The sequence below is a fragment of the Mustela nivalis genome (assembly GCF_964662115.1).
Source record: "Mustela nivalis genome assembly, contig: HAP1_SCAFFOLD_2565, whole genome shotgun sequence".
NCBI classification, from domain to species: domain Eukaryota; kingdom Metazoa; phylum Chordata; class Mammalia; order Carnivora; family Mustelidae; genus Mustela; species Mustela nivalis.
The window spans coordinates 37087-51013 of record NW_028134100.1 but is presented as its reverse complement, the minus strand read 5'-3'; the positions used below and the strand labels follow the sequence as shown (position 1 = coordinate 51013).

Sequence of the window (13927 nt, the reverse complement as noted above, 5' to 3'; positions counted from 1 at the left end):
ACTAGTTTTAAACATATGTGTGATTAAAAGGTGAAATAGAAAATGATTACTGCTAAGTTTTTCAGCATCTCTCTTATATGTTGATGAAAGTAATTCAAAAGTCTATGCTGCAAGCACATATTACTCTTTATTATTTACTTAATATAGATCCTGTGTTGTTATAAAAAGAGTTTTCAAATGATTTATTAAATGGATAATAGGGGAAACCAATAATACATTATATGTTATGCTGAGTGAAATAAGTCAAGCAGAGAGAGTCAGTTATCATATGGTTTCACTTATTTGTGGAGCATAACAAATAGCATGGAGGACATGGGGAGATAGGAGAAGGGAGTTGGGGGAAATTGGAAGGGGAGGTGAACCATGGGAGACTATGGACTCTGAAAAACAATGTGAGGGTTTTGAAGGGGCGGGGGGTGGGAGGTCAGGGTACAAGGTGGTGGGTATTATAGAGGGCACAGATTGCATGGAGCACTGGGTGTGGTGCAAAAATAATGAATACTTTATGCTGAAAATAAATGAAAAATAAATTAAAAAAAGAAAAAAGATGTATAAGTGTGTAATTTGAGTGTCACCTGCGATGAGAATTGGCAAGCTGTATATTTGAGTATTCTGTTATCTAAAACTGAAAATTTGCTATAGACCATTTTCTCCAAAATAATCCATATGTTTCTGTTATAGAGCTACAGTCCAAATTCACATGTATAATCTTCAACAGAAGGCTTTTCACATACATTTTTTAAAAATTAATTTGTTTTTTTCTTTTATTTTTTATATTTTTAATGTATTTTTTATTTATTTTCAGCATAACAGTATTCATTATTTTTGCACCACACCCAGTGTTCCATGTAATCCATGCCCTCTATAATACCCACCACCTGCTACACTGACCTCCCATCCCCTGCCCCTCCAAACCCCTCAGATTGTTTTTCAGAGTCCATAGACTCTCGTGATTCACCTCCCCTTCCAATTTACACCAACTCCCTTCTCCTCTCTAACACCCCTTGTCCTCCTTGCTATTTGTTATGCTCCACAAATAAGTAAAACCATATGATAATTGACTCTCTCTGCTTGACTTATTTCACTCAGAATAATCTCTTCCAGTCCCGTCCATGTTGCTACAAAAGTTGGGTATTCATCCTTTCTGATGGAGGCATAATACTCCATAGTGTATATGGACCACACCTTCCTTATCCATTCGCCCGTTGAAGGGCATCTTGATTCTTTCCACAGTTTGGCGATCGTGGCCATTGCTGCTATAAACACTGGGGTACAGATGGCCCTTCTTTTCACTACATCTGTATTTTTGGGGTTAATACCCAATAGTACATTTGCAGGGTCATGGGGAAGTTGTATTTTTAATTTCTTGAGGAATCTCTACACTGTTCTCCAAAGTGGCTGCACTAACTTGCATTTCCACCAACAGTGGAAGAGAGTTCCCCTTTCTCCACATGCCCTCCAACACATGTTGTTTCCTGTCTTGCTAATTTTGGCCATTCTAACTGGTGTAAGGTGGTATCTCAATGTGGTTTTAATTTGAATCTCCCTGATGGCTAGTGATGATGAACATTTTTCCATGTGTCTGATAGCCTTTTGTTTGTCTTCATTGGAGAAGTGTCTGTTCATATCTTCTGCCCATTTTTTTGTTATGATTGTCTCTTTTGTGTGTGTTGAGTATGAGGACTTCTTTATAGATCCTGGATATCAACCTTTTGTCTGTACTGTCATTTGCAAATATCTACTCCCATTCCGTGGGTTGTCTCTTTGTTTTCCTGACTGTTTCCTTTTCTGTGCAGAAGCTTTTGATTTTGATGAAGTCCTAAAAGTTCATTTTCACTTTTGTTTCCTTTGCCTTTGGAGAAATATCTTGAAAGAATTGCTGTGGCTTATATCGAAGAGATTACTGCCTATGTTCTCCTCTAGTATTCTGATGGAGTCCTGTCTCACATTGAGGTCTTTTATCCATGTAGAAGAATGAAACTCGACCATTCTCTTAAACCATACACAAAGATAAACTCAAAATGGATAAAAGACCTCCGTGTGAGACAGGAACTTCTCTTTTTAAATAGTAACTAAATTATCTTTTTTTTAAATTAGAAATTAACAATTTTTATTGAACATACCTAAATTTGGAGTAGGGGGGGTCACAGAGTGGGGTCAGGGCACAGGGTACACGGTGCTACAGAAGGGACGGGTGCAGGCCAGGCCTCACTCTCGGGGGTCCATTAGGACCCCTCGCTCGCCGCGGCGCTGCCTAAGATGAAGCCCAGGGCCAGGGACACGGTCTGGTCGAAGGAGCCGCGCAGCTGCTCCACGTGCTGGTTCAGGGTCAGCAGCTGGTCGCGCAGGGGGCCCAGGATGGCCACGATGTCGCCCAGGTGCCCCAGGGTCTGCAGGAGGGCTGCATTCAGCGACGGGGCTGCGGACTGCAGTGGCGCGTGGTCCTCCGGGCGGCTGGGCAGCGAGTCTGGATCCTCCTGGGCGGGGTCCAGAACCGGCGGCGGCAGGGATCCCGGAACGCGGAAAGGCGCGCGGTCCTCGGGCCAGCCCGACGCGGGGCTGGCCATGGAGAGCGCCGTCGCCGTCGGGGAGCCGGGAGCTCGAGGGGCGTCCGCAGACTTGGGCGGGGTCGGGCTGAACCTGAGCGTCCAGGACCGGTCCGCTTCGGGGCCGCGCGTGGCCGCCGGCGGCGGGACGTCTGGCTCCGCGGGCGAGAAGGGCACGGCGGGGGCCGGGCGGCGTCCGCGCGGGGGGCTCCCGGGCCTCGGGGAGCGGCGGCGGCCGCCGCGCGGGTTTCCGTTGTCGCCCAGCAGCCCCATGAGCTCGCGGATCTGTGCGTCGAAGGGCCCGGGCGGCTGGCCCTGCGCGTCACGGAGCTTGTCCTTGAGGCACTTGTAGCGGCGGCGGCACTGCGCGGGCGTGCGGCGCACCTGCTGGCGGGCCAGCGCGGCCGACACGCGGCGGCAGGTGGGCAGCGCCTGGCGGCGGTCCAGCAGCAGCGCGGGCCACACGGCCGGCTGCAGCAGCGTGCCCAGCAGCAGCAGCTCCGTCTCGCGGGCGCTCCAGGGCGTGCGCTGCGCCGAGCCCGGGGACTCGGGCGACCCGGGGAGGCCGGGGGACCCGGGGGACGCGGACGCCGCCAGCGCGCCGGGTGAGGCGGGCCGCCCCGGCGGGGTTCCCGGCGCGCCCCCGGCCCGCTGCGGCTCGGGGTCCGGGCTGGCTGGCGATGCCGGCGCGGGGGCGCGGGGCGCGCGGGGGGCTCGGGCGGGGGCGGCCGCCGCGGCCGGAGCAACATCCCGGGGCCGGCGGAGCTCGCAGGGTCGCGGCGGCGGCCGGCCTAAATTATCTTTTCTAATGGAGGAGTAATTACTAGTATGTGGAAAAAACAATAATTTTCCATTCTTTCTTGAATAATTTCAAAATTCCTTTCCCTACAGTATCTCCCAGAGATGTCTTCCAGAGATACTAGTACTAAGCAGCATAATGCTTTTTCATTGCTTCTTTTCAACTATATATGTCTTTTGGAAGAGATTGAAGTGAGAAATTACAAACATGAGCCCTAGAAAGGAAAATAATTGAGAACATAGAAATTTCATTTGGATAATAAACGAGCATATGTGGCACCAGATCATAACATGAGCTTTTTATTGTTTACAAAACAAATTTTAAAATAAGCACATTTATTTGCAGATTTACTCTAAAACAAGAAATACAAAAAAGAGTAAATGCTGAAATGTTATATGGAAGAATTCAGGAGGAACTAACAAAAAGAGAAGAGCAGTATAAGAAAGAAGTTGAAACGAAACAAGAACTTGAATTTAATCTTACAGCACTAGATGTGGAATTGAGGAATCTAAGAAATAATGTCAATCAGGTAAGTCTTTGATAAAAATTGCATATTTCCATCACTATTATTTATAATATCCCTTTGATTTAATGTATATTACTTAGGTATAAAATAGATGAAAAATTTAGTTTTATACTAATAGGAACTATGATATTTATAGCTAAAATCATTAATTTATTGGAATTCTTGGTTTCTCATATAAACCCTATGTGTATTTTCTGAATGAAGGGATGGAGGGTAAATTGAAATAAATATGCATGTTGGCTATTTTTAAAAAAATATTTCATTTATTTTTAGAGAGAGAGAGCATGAGTAGGGGATGTGTAGAGGGGGAGGGAAAAGGAGGGATAAGAATCTCAAGCAGACTCTGAGTGCAGAGCCTGACTCAGGGTTGGATCTTAAAACCTTGAGATCATGACCCGAGCTGAAACCAAGAGTAGGACACTTAACCAACTGAGCTACCCAGGCACCCCAGTTTTGGATCTTTTATATTAAAATATAGGCTAAATCACCTTGAGACTATGATGGAATTAGTTAAGTGTTTTGTAAAAAAATTTTATTTCACATACTATATCTACCTGTATATCTATGACAAATTTAGCTGTCATTTTTATTAAAATTTGTGTTCATGTAGGATAAAAATCCTTGTATTTAAAAAGGCTACTTCTTTTGAACATTTTTTTTAAGTTCTCTTAAACTTTTACTTTTTTAAATATATATTTATAAAATATAAAATAAAAAATATATATATTATATATAAAATATATGTATATATGTATATGTATATATGTATATATATGTATATATATGTGTTTGTATATATATATTTTCTCCATGTATATATGTATATATATTTTAAAAGCCAACACTGCAAACATAGAGGATTTTTAAAGCATGCATATTTTGAAATTGATATTCAATTAAGTGGATTAACTTGACAGTTAGCTCCAGATTTCCCAAGTGAACTGAATAAAAAGTACAGTATCTCAGTACTTTTTATCCATATATACAGGTATATATTTATAAGTATAAATATATGTATATATGTATATACATATATACTTTAATATATGTGTACATTTATGCAAACTATACATAGTACCTTTATATACATTTTAGGTTGGCTCGATTTTATTATTTATGTAAATTTGAATTTTTAGTCTGAAATCGTGTATCCTTATGACCTTTCAATCCTTTGAAGGCCCTTCCTTTTCATTAAATCATAATTTGGGGCAATTGTGATGAGCTTTAGCAAAACTATATTTGATTTAATCTTCCCACTGCTATTTATAATTTTTTAAGCTATTTTACAAATAATTTGCTCATTTCAAATCTCAGTTACTATCATTTGGGCCTAAGTTTATCCAACAGAAAGAGAATTGTATCTCTGTAATTTATTAACTGGGCATTGGATCTCCATTTTCAGATTAATGAGGGGTGGCAGAATTCTTGTGTAGCAGGAATGGAGGTCAGGGAGAGAGGTGAAAGCCAGGTCATCTAGGGTCTTGAAGGCCATTAGAATGACTTCACTTATGTTCTGAGATAGTTATCTATTAAAAGGATTTGAGCAGAGGATTGAACATGTGAGGAACTCTGACATTAATTGAAGCCTCTAATAAAAAAGAAGGAAAACATTTCATACTGTAGAATTTACCAATGCTAGTCCCACCTATATACCCATTTCTTTTTGAGACTTCAGTCGATTGGGAAGCTTTGGGAAAATTCACCTACAAGGAAAGGGTAGTGGGGCTGAATTAATTAACTAAGTAACATAATACTGACTAGGCAGATAACATCTTTTTGTGTATTTAACCAAATTCATTAAACAGCCATAATGTGTACATGTTAGGAAAAGGAGATGAATCGATGTTTGTAGTGAAATTTTCCAGGTAAATAGGTTAAAGTTATATATTGTTAACATATCTTAATAGTAAGATGATTTATAAAACCAGTAACAGAAATGTCTTATTAGGCTTCTATGAGACAACTTCAAGAAGAACTGGCCAATACCCTAAAAACACTGTCTATGTCAGAGGCTTCACTGGAGGTGAAATCACGTTGTTGTACAAATTTAGAAGATGAGGTAAAAGACTTAAAGGAAAAACTGGCTCAGAGTAAGAATCAGGTATGTATGAAATGTAACATGTCAAGTTAATCTGTAGTTGGTTAAATAATATGAAGTGTTTTAGGATGCTTATTTCCATGGACCACTTCCTTCTCTTTTTCATTATAATTAATTTAGTATAATTTTAGTATCTTCACAATATACTTATTTCTTAAACTTTGACTTTCATTCTGTTATTTGTTTTATACATGTTTTTCTTATGGTAGTTACCCTTAGGAAAGTTGAAACTTATACATCATTCTTCACAGAAATTGGGACTTTTTTTCCTACTAAATAATTTTTTTAAAGACTTATTTATTTATTTATGGTGGGGCGGTTGGAGAGGCAGAGGGAGATGGAGAGAATTTCAAGCAGACCCCTGCCCAGCAGAGAGCCCCAAGCTGGCTTGATTCCATGACCCATAAGATCATGACCTGAGATAAAATCCTGAGTTGGATGCTTGAACAACTGAGCCACCCAGGTGTGCTAAATAATGTTTTTAAATGATCTCTCTGTTACCATCATGAGCTAAGCCATGTAAAAGCAGAAGATAATCTTTAATAGAATGTTTCAGAAAATTGTCTTATTTCTCATCTTCTTTTTTTGAATGGATACAGAATCTGTACTGATTTCAGGATAACTTGTACAGAAAAGTGATTTCACAAACCAGTTGAACTTAGGCATTTCCTTCATTTTCTTTTCCTTTTTAATATATAATAAATGCACAGAAATATTTAGATCATGTATACTATATATACCCAAAAGAGAGAATTAAGAAAATTATCTTGGCCTTGCGATTGGATTTTTTTAAAAGCTGTATTGAGATGGAATGCACATTCCATACAGTTCACCCATTTAATATTTGTAGTTCAATGTTTGGGTATATTGATAGAGTTGGGCAACCATTACTGCCATCAAGTAGAACATTTTAATTACCCTGAAAAGAAACCCTTAATCCTTGCCCCCAGGCTCAGGCAACCACCAGTCTACTTTCTGCCTCTATAGAGTTGCCCATTCTGAATATTTCATATATGGGGAATCACACAATGTGTGGTCCTTTATGACTAGCTTCCTTCGCTTAATGTTTTTGGGGTTCATCTGTGTCATAGCATATATCAGTGCTTCATTCCTTATTATCAAACAGTACTCCATTGTGGGCTAAAACTGTTGTTCATTCATCATTTGATGCACCTTTGGGTTGTTTCCACTTTTTGGCCATTAATAATGCTTCTGTGAACGTTCATTTAGTTATTGTCTGGACATCTCTTTTTATTTTCCTGCCATCACATTTTATCCTCTCAGTTAATTGGGTTGATTTCACCATCTCTCAGTCCTTTTTTTTAAATTAACATATAATGTATTATTTGTTTCAGGGGTACAGGTCTATGGTTCATTAGTCTTACACAATTCACAACATTCAGCATAGCATATACCCTCCCCAGTGTTCATCACCCGGCCACCCCATCCCTTGCACCTCCCTCTTCACCAGCAACCCTCAGTTTGTTTCCTGAGATTAAGTTTGTTTCCCTCCCCGGTCCCATCTTGTTTCATTTTTTCCTTTCCTACTCCCCAAACCCCCCAAGTTGCCTCTCAAATTTCTCATATCAGAGAGCTCATATCATAATTGTCTTTCTCTGATTGACTTATTTCACTCAGCATAATACCCTCCCTCTAGTTCCATCCACGTCATTGCAAATGGCAAGATTTCATTTCTTTTGATGGCTGCATAGTAGTCCATTGTGCGTATATATTTTATTTTATTTTATTATTATTTTTTTAATATAATTTTTTATTTTTTATAAACATATATTTTTATCTCCAGGGGTATAGGTCTGTGAATCACCAGGTTTACACACTTCACAGCACTCACCAAAACACATACCCTCCCCAATGTCCATAATACCACCCCCTTCTCCCAAACCCCCTCCCCCCAGCAACCCTCAGTTTGTTTTGTGAGATTAAGAGTCACTTATGGTTTGTCTCCCTCCCAATCCCATCTTCTTTCATTGTGCGTATATACCACATCTTCTTTATCCATTCATCTGTTGATGGACATCTAGGTTCTTTCCATCATTTGGCTGTTATGGACATTGCTGCTATAAACATTTGGATGCACGTGTCCCTTTGGATACCTACATTTGTATCTTTAGGGTAAATACTGAGTAGTGTGGTTGCTGGGTCATAGGGTAGCTCTATTTTCAATTTCATGAGGAACCTTCATGCTGTTTTCCAGAGTCGCTGCACCAGCTTACATTCCCACCAACAGTGTAGGAGGGTTTCCCTTTCTTTGCATCCTTGCCAACACCTGATGTTTCCTGACTTGTTAATTTTAGCCATTCTGACTAGTATGAGACGGTATCTCAGTGTAGTTTTGATTTGTATTTTCTTGATGCCAAGTGATGTTGAGCACTTTTTTATCTGTCTGTTGGCCATTTGGGTGTCTTCTTTGCAGAAATGTCTGTTTATGTCCTCCGCCCATTTCCTGATTGGATTATTTGTTCTTTGGGTGTTGCATATGATGAGATCTTTATAGATTTTGGATACAGCCCTTTATCTGATATGTCATTTGCAAGTATCTTTTCCCATTCTGTCAGTTGTCTTTTGGTTGTGTTGACCATTTCCTTTGCTGTGCAAAAGCTTTTGCTCTTGATGAAGTCCCAATAGTTCATTTTTGCCCTTTCTCCCCTTGCTTTTGGGGAAGTTTCTAGGAAGAAATTGCTGCGGCTGAGGTCAAAGAGGTTGCCGTCTGTGTTCTCCTCAAGGATTATGATGGATTCCTGTCTCACATTGAGGTCTTTCATCTATCTGGAGTCTATTTTTGTGTGTGGTATAGGACGATGGTCCAGTTTCATTCTTCTGCTTGTGGCTGTTCAATTTTCCCAACACCATTTGTTGAAGAGACTGTCTTTTTTTCCATTGGACATTTTTTCCTGCATTGTCGAAGATTAGTTGACCATAGACTTGAGGGTCCATTTCTCAGCTCTCTATTCTTTTTTATTGATCTGTGTGTCTGTTTTTGTGCCAGTACTACACTGTCTTGATGATGACAGCTTTGTCATAGAGCTTGAAGTCTGGAATTGTGATACCTCCGGCATCAAGCCCTGCATTAGGCTCCCTGCTCAGCAGAGGGCCTGCTTCTCCCTCTTCGTCTGCAACTCCCCCTGCTTGTGTTCTCTCTGTCTGTCAAATACACAAACAAAATATTTAAAAAACCCCACAAAAACTTAATTATGTTGAGCATCTCATCTTTTTATGTGTGTTATTATCCATTTCTATATCTTCCTTATAGACTGAATCAATTATTTTGCCCATTTCTTTATTGGGTTATCTTTTCATTATTGTAAGAGTTATTTGTGTATCCTAAATACAGATCCCTTATCAGATATAAGATTTTCAAATCTTTTCTCTTATTCAGTAGCTTGACTTTTCACTTTATTGATGGTGACGTTTGAAGCAAAGACGTTTTTAATTTTGATGAAATATACTTAATCATTTTTTGTCTTTTGGTGTCATATCTAAGAAACTGTTGCCAAATCCAGTCACAAATGATACACCTATGTTTTTTTTCTGAGAGTTTTATAGTTTTAGCTCTTATGTTTTGAGTTAATTTTGTATATATGTTATGAGGTAGAGTTCTAATATTATTACTTTGCATGTGGATATCCATTTGTCCTAGTACCACTTGTTAAACATGGGGGCTTAAGTGGGTACGAGAAGAATAAATGAAAGAAGATGGGATTGGGAGGGAGACAAACCATACGTGACTCTTAATCTCACAAAACAAACTGAGGGTTGCTGGGGGGAGGGTGTTTGGGAGAAGGGGGTGGTATTATGGACATTGGGGAGGGTATGTGTTTTGGTGAGTGCTGTGAAGTGTGTAAACCTGGTGATTCACAGACCTGTACCCCTGGGGATAAAAATATATGTTTATAAAAAATAAAAAATTATATTAAAAAAAAAAGACTATTCTTATTCCATTTAATTGTTTTATACCCTCATTGTACATCAGTTCACCATAATGTAGCATTTTCTTTTTATATGGTCAATTCTAATACAATGATCTATATGTCTATCCTTATGCCACTGTCCAATCAAATTTTATGAGACATCTTCCCTAGTCCTCTTGCAAATTACCACTCACTTATGTAATAATAAAAATCACTGTAGTAGAACTTAACCTTACTCCTGTAGACATTTTTTGCTTCTTAAAAAGGAGAATTTTACCAACTTATGCCTTGCTGACTCCATGATCCGATGAGAAGTTAGGCTCAAAAAGCTAGAGTCTTGTTTCTTTTCTCCATTCATATCTTCAGTCTCTCATTCAGTGCCTCCCATATCCATTTTCATCAAATCTTGGTTGTAGGATCTACTGTCTACTATTTACTTCATTACGTTTTATGAACTTGTTATAAAGTGTAGACTCATCCATAAATTTCACCATCTAGGAAGGAAAAGATGAACTCTGGGCCTTTAACTTTCCTGTTTTGAAATCTTGCTAATCCAAAATTGCAACTCACAATTAGATACTCTTTTGACCTGGTTCTTGTGTATAACACTGGTGTTGATCCTGTTCTCGGCACAGATCCTACATTCTCAGAAAACACAGTTGCCTTTACCCGTCTTCTTTTAGTTTAAATAGAAAGATATGTACTTTAATAGCTCAATACATAATTAATGGAATAAACATTTATTACATTATTTCAAGGATAGAGCTGTAAATTATCAGGTTTTATTTAATGGAGTTCTCAGAGACAAATACTAGATAATCAGTTTGAATAAATTCAAAGCCTGTTTGTTTTATATGGGAAAGCTTTGTGGCACAACATAAAGATGAGATGGTCTTACTTACCTCCCCACATAAATAAGCTTGGAGTAAGATAAAGGAGAAGTTATACTCAATTTAAATAAAGCCAAAGGACAGTACCTTTGGTTTTCTACTGAAAAGATTAAAAATGATTCCATAATGTTCTCTTTATTTCCTCACTGATGAAAGAAGAATAAAGATTGAGTAGTAGATTGATTAAAAACTACTCAAAGCTGTCTATTTCTTTTAGAATTTCAGTTAATGGAAATCAGGTAAAAGGTCAAATTTTGGTTACCGAACCATTTCTAGTTTTTCAGCTATTATACTTCAAATCATATCGTCTCTCTGCTTGCGAGTTTTTCTTTTCCCCTAACTTGAGGGAGAAATCTGAAAAGGTGTTCCTGCCAGTTGTAATAATTTGTAATTGATGGGAAACTTAGAAAAATATCTCAAGAGTAAAGAAGATGGTGGCAGAGTAAGAGAAACCTAGGTTCACCTAATCCCCGAAGACTAAGAGAACAAAGTCCACTATTAGAGAGGAGGCCACACCAAAGAAGGTAGGAAGTACAGAAATGTGGTTTAGGAGAGAAACAGATCCTGGCTGCTGCAGAGGAGAGGGAGTCATGGTCATGGAGAAAAGCAGGAGGGAGACACGGGACTGTGCAAAAAGAATGCTTTCCTGTAGCCACTGGCTACACTGGAAAGTGAGAGGAGCTTAATTTCATGAGTTCTTACAACTAGGGGGGCTTAAAACCTGGAATTCTACAGGTCATTGGCCTTGGCTGTGATAGAGCTTGTAGTGCACTGTGATGCTCTTGGAGAAAAGGCAGGCAAACAACCTGGGAGCATACACCATGAAAATAATGATCTGAACAGTGTCTGGGGTATACGGTAGGGAAATTACTCACTCTTTTCAGAGCATTTCCCTGAGAGGAAGTGTTCACAGAGACAACTCTCTAGTAACAAAGGAACCAGCTGGTACCATTTCCCTCCAGTGCCCCCCAGCACAAGCACAAGAGCCACCTGAGCGAAGCAGTGCAGCTCTTACACTGGCTGCCTAATCTGCCTACACTGAGCAACATCCCCTTGCATTCCAGTGGAACTGCCCTGCTCAATCATTCTTATTGAACTGAGGCAAGCCTCAGTTCCACCACAGCAGGCCATTCCCCCAGAAAATCAGCACAAGCCCCTGCCCACACCCCTTCTGACAAGATTCAGGAGGGCCTCAGTACCAGTGGAGGTGGTGACAGGTCTCATTTCACAAGCACACCAGGGCACACCTAGGTAAAAGTTGCTACATTCAGGCCAGGTACAAAACACTGCCCACAGCAGTGAGGGAGAGCCTCTGCAGATGTCTGGCCTGAAGGATAGAGCAGCCAGAACACAACAGCAGAGTGCATGCTGCACACACTAGATATACTCCCCTAAGCACAAGACCCTGGGTGCTACATGACGTCTTCTGTCATAAGTCCATTACTTTTGGGAGCAGATGACATAACTGGCTTTTCTAACACAGAGAAGCTGGTAGAGACTTAGATAAGATGAGAAAACAGAGGATTTTATCTCAAATGAAAGAACAGGATAAAGCCACGGGTCCAGAGATTGAAGTGAGACAGATGTAAATATCACGGCTGATGGAGGATTTAAAGCAGTGATCATAGGGACACTCACCAGACTTGAGAAAAGAACGACAACATCATTGAGACCCTTACAACAGAGATAAAAGAGTTAAAAAAGAATCATAGTTGAAGAGTGGAATAAATGAGTTAAGAAACACACCTAATGCAATGAACAGCAGGCTGGAAAAAACAGAGGAACAAATTAACAACTAAGAAGTCAAAGTAATGGAAAGCAATGAAGCCAAAGAAGGGGGAGAAAGAAGAATTATGCAGAGACCAGACCTAGGGAACTCAGTGACTCCATCAAATGTAATAACATTCATGTTATAGGAGTCCCAGTAGAAGAAGACAGAAAAAAGGTGTAAGAAAACTTGTTTCTAGAAATATAGCTGAAAATGTCCCTAATCTAGGGAAGACAACAGACATCAAGATCCAGGAGACACAGAAAACTATCAACATCAACAATAGTAGACTAACACTAAGACCTATTGTAATCGAATTTTCTAAATATACTGATAAAAAAAAAAACATCTTAAAAGCAGGAAAGCAAGTCAGTAACTTCCAGGGGAAACCCCTTAAGGCTAGCAGGAACTTTTTCAGCAGAAACTTTGCAAGCCAGAAGGGAGTGGTATTATCTATTCAACGTGGTGAATGGGAAAAATCTGTAGCCAAGAATACTCTATCCAGCAAGCCTATTACTCAGAATAGGAGAGATAGAGTTTCCCAGATAAAAACTAAAGGAGTTTGTGACTACTAAACTAGCCCCACAAGAAATATTAAAGGGGACTCTTTGAGTGGAAAGAAGAGACCAAATGTGACACTATAAAGGCAGGAAACACAAAAGTAGCAAAAATGAACATTTATATAAAAAATAAGTTTAGGAACTCAGGAAAAACGGATATAAAATGTAATACTTTACCTAAAGCATGGGGAGAAGTGAAAAGAATGGGCTCAAACTTAAAGACCAGCAGCTTAATATAGACTGCTATATGCAGAAGAGGTTATATACAAATTATATATCAAAACCCACTAATAGTGGTGCCTGTGTGGCTTAGTTGGTTAAACATCTGACTTGATTTCAGCTCAGGTCATAATCTCAGGATTGTGAGATTGAACCATGCACTGCACTCTATTCTGGCCATGGAGTCTGCTTAAGATTATCTTTCCCTCTCCCCACTCCACTCATGCCCTCTCAAAAAAAAACAAACAAACAAACAAACAAACCACTGATAAACACTCAAAGAGGAGAAAGAAATCCAAATATATCACTAAAGAAAACCAGTAAAACATTGAAGACACAAAAATGATCAGAGAAAATCTCCAGAAACAACCACAAAGCAAGTAGTAAAATGACAAATACATATCTATCAATAATTACTTTGGATATAAATGGGGTAAGTGCTCCAATCAAAATACATAGGATGTCAGAGTGGATTAAAAAAAGGAAGAAGAAGAAAAAACAAAAAAAAAAAAACAAGACCCATGGTATAAGCCACTTGCAAGAGTTTTATTTTTGTCATAAGGACACCTGCAGATTGGAAGTCAGGGGATGG

At 39.7% G+C, this 13927-nt stretch overlaps 1 protein-coding gene and 1 pseudogene across 2 annotated transcripts in view; one reads left to right on the top strand and one right to left on the bottom strand.

Annotated features, from left to right (window-relative positions):
* Positions 1-2208: 2208 nt before the first annotated feature.
* LOC309858480 (undifferentiated embryonic cell transcription factor 1 pseudogene) lies at positions 2209-3295 on the bottom strand (annotated as a pseudogene). Its single transcript has one exon. The product of its transcript is annotated as an undifferentiated embryonic cell transcription factor 1 pseudogene (transcript).
* A 2530-nt stretch (positions 3296-5825) lies between these two features.
* LOC309858479 (ankyrin repeat domain-containing protein 26-like) overlaps positions 5826-13927 on the top strand; it is a gene marked incomplete at both ends in the record, with an annotated part of 36874 nt that continues 28772 nt past the window's right edge. Inside the window, one exon of the mRNA XM_082751155.1 lies at positions 5826-5972. Within this exon, the coding sequence (XP_082607281.1) occupies positions 5826-5972 (147 nt within the window). The remainder of the gene's footprint in view (positions 5973-13927) is intronic.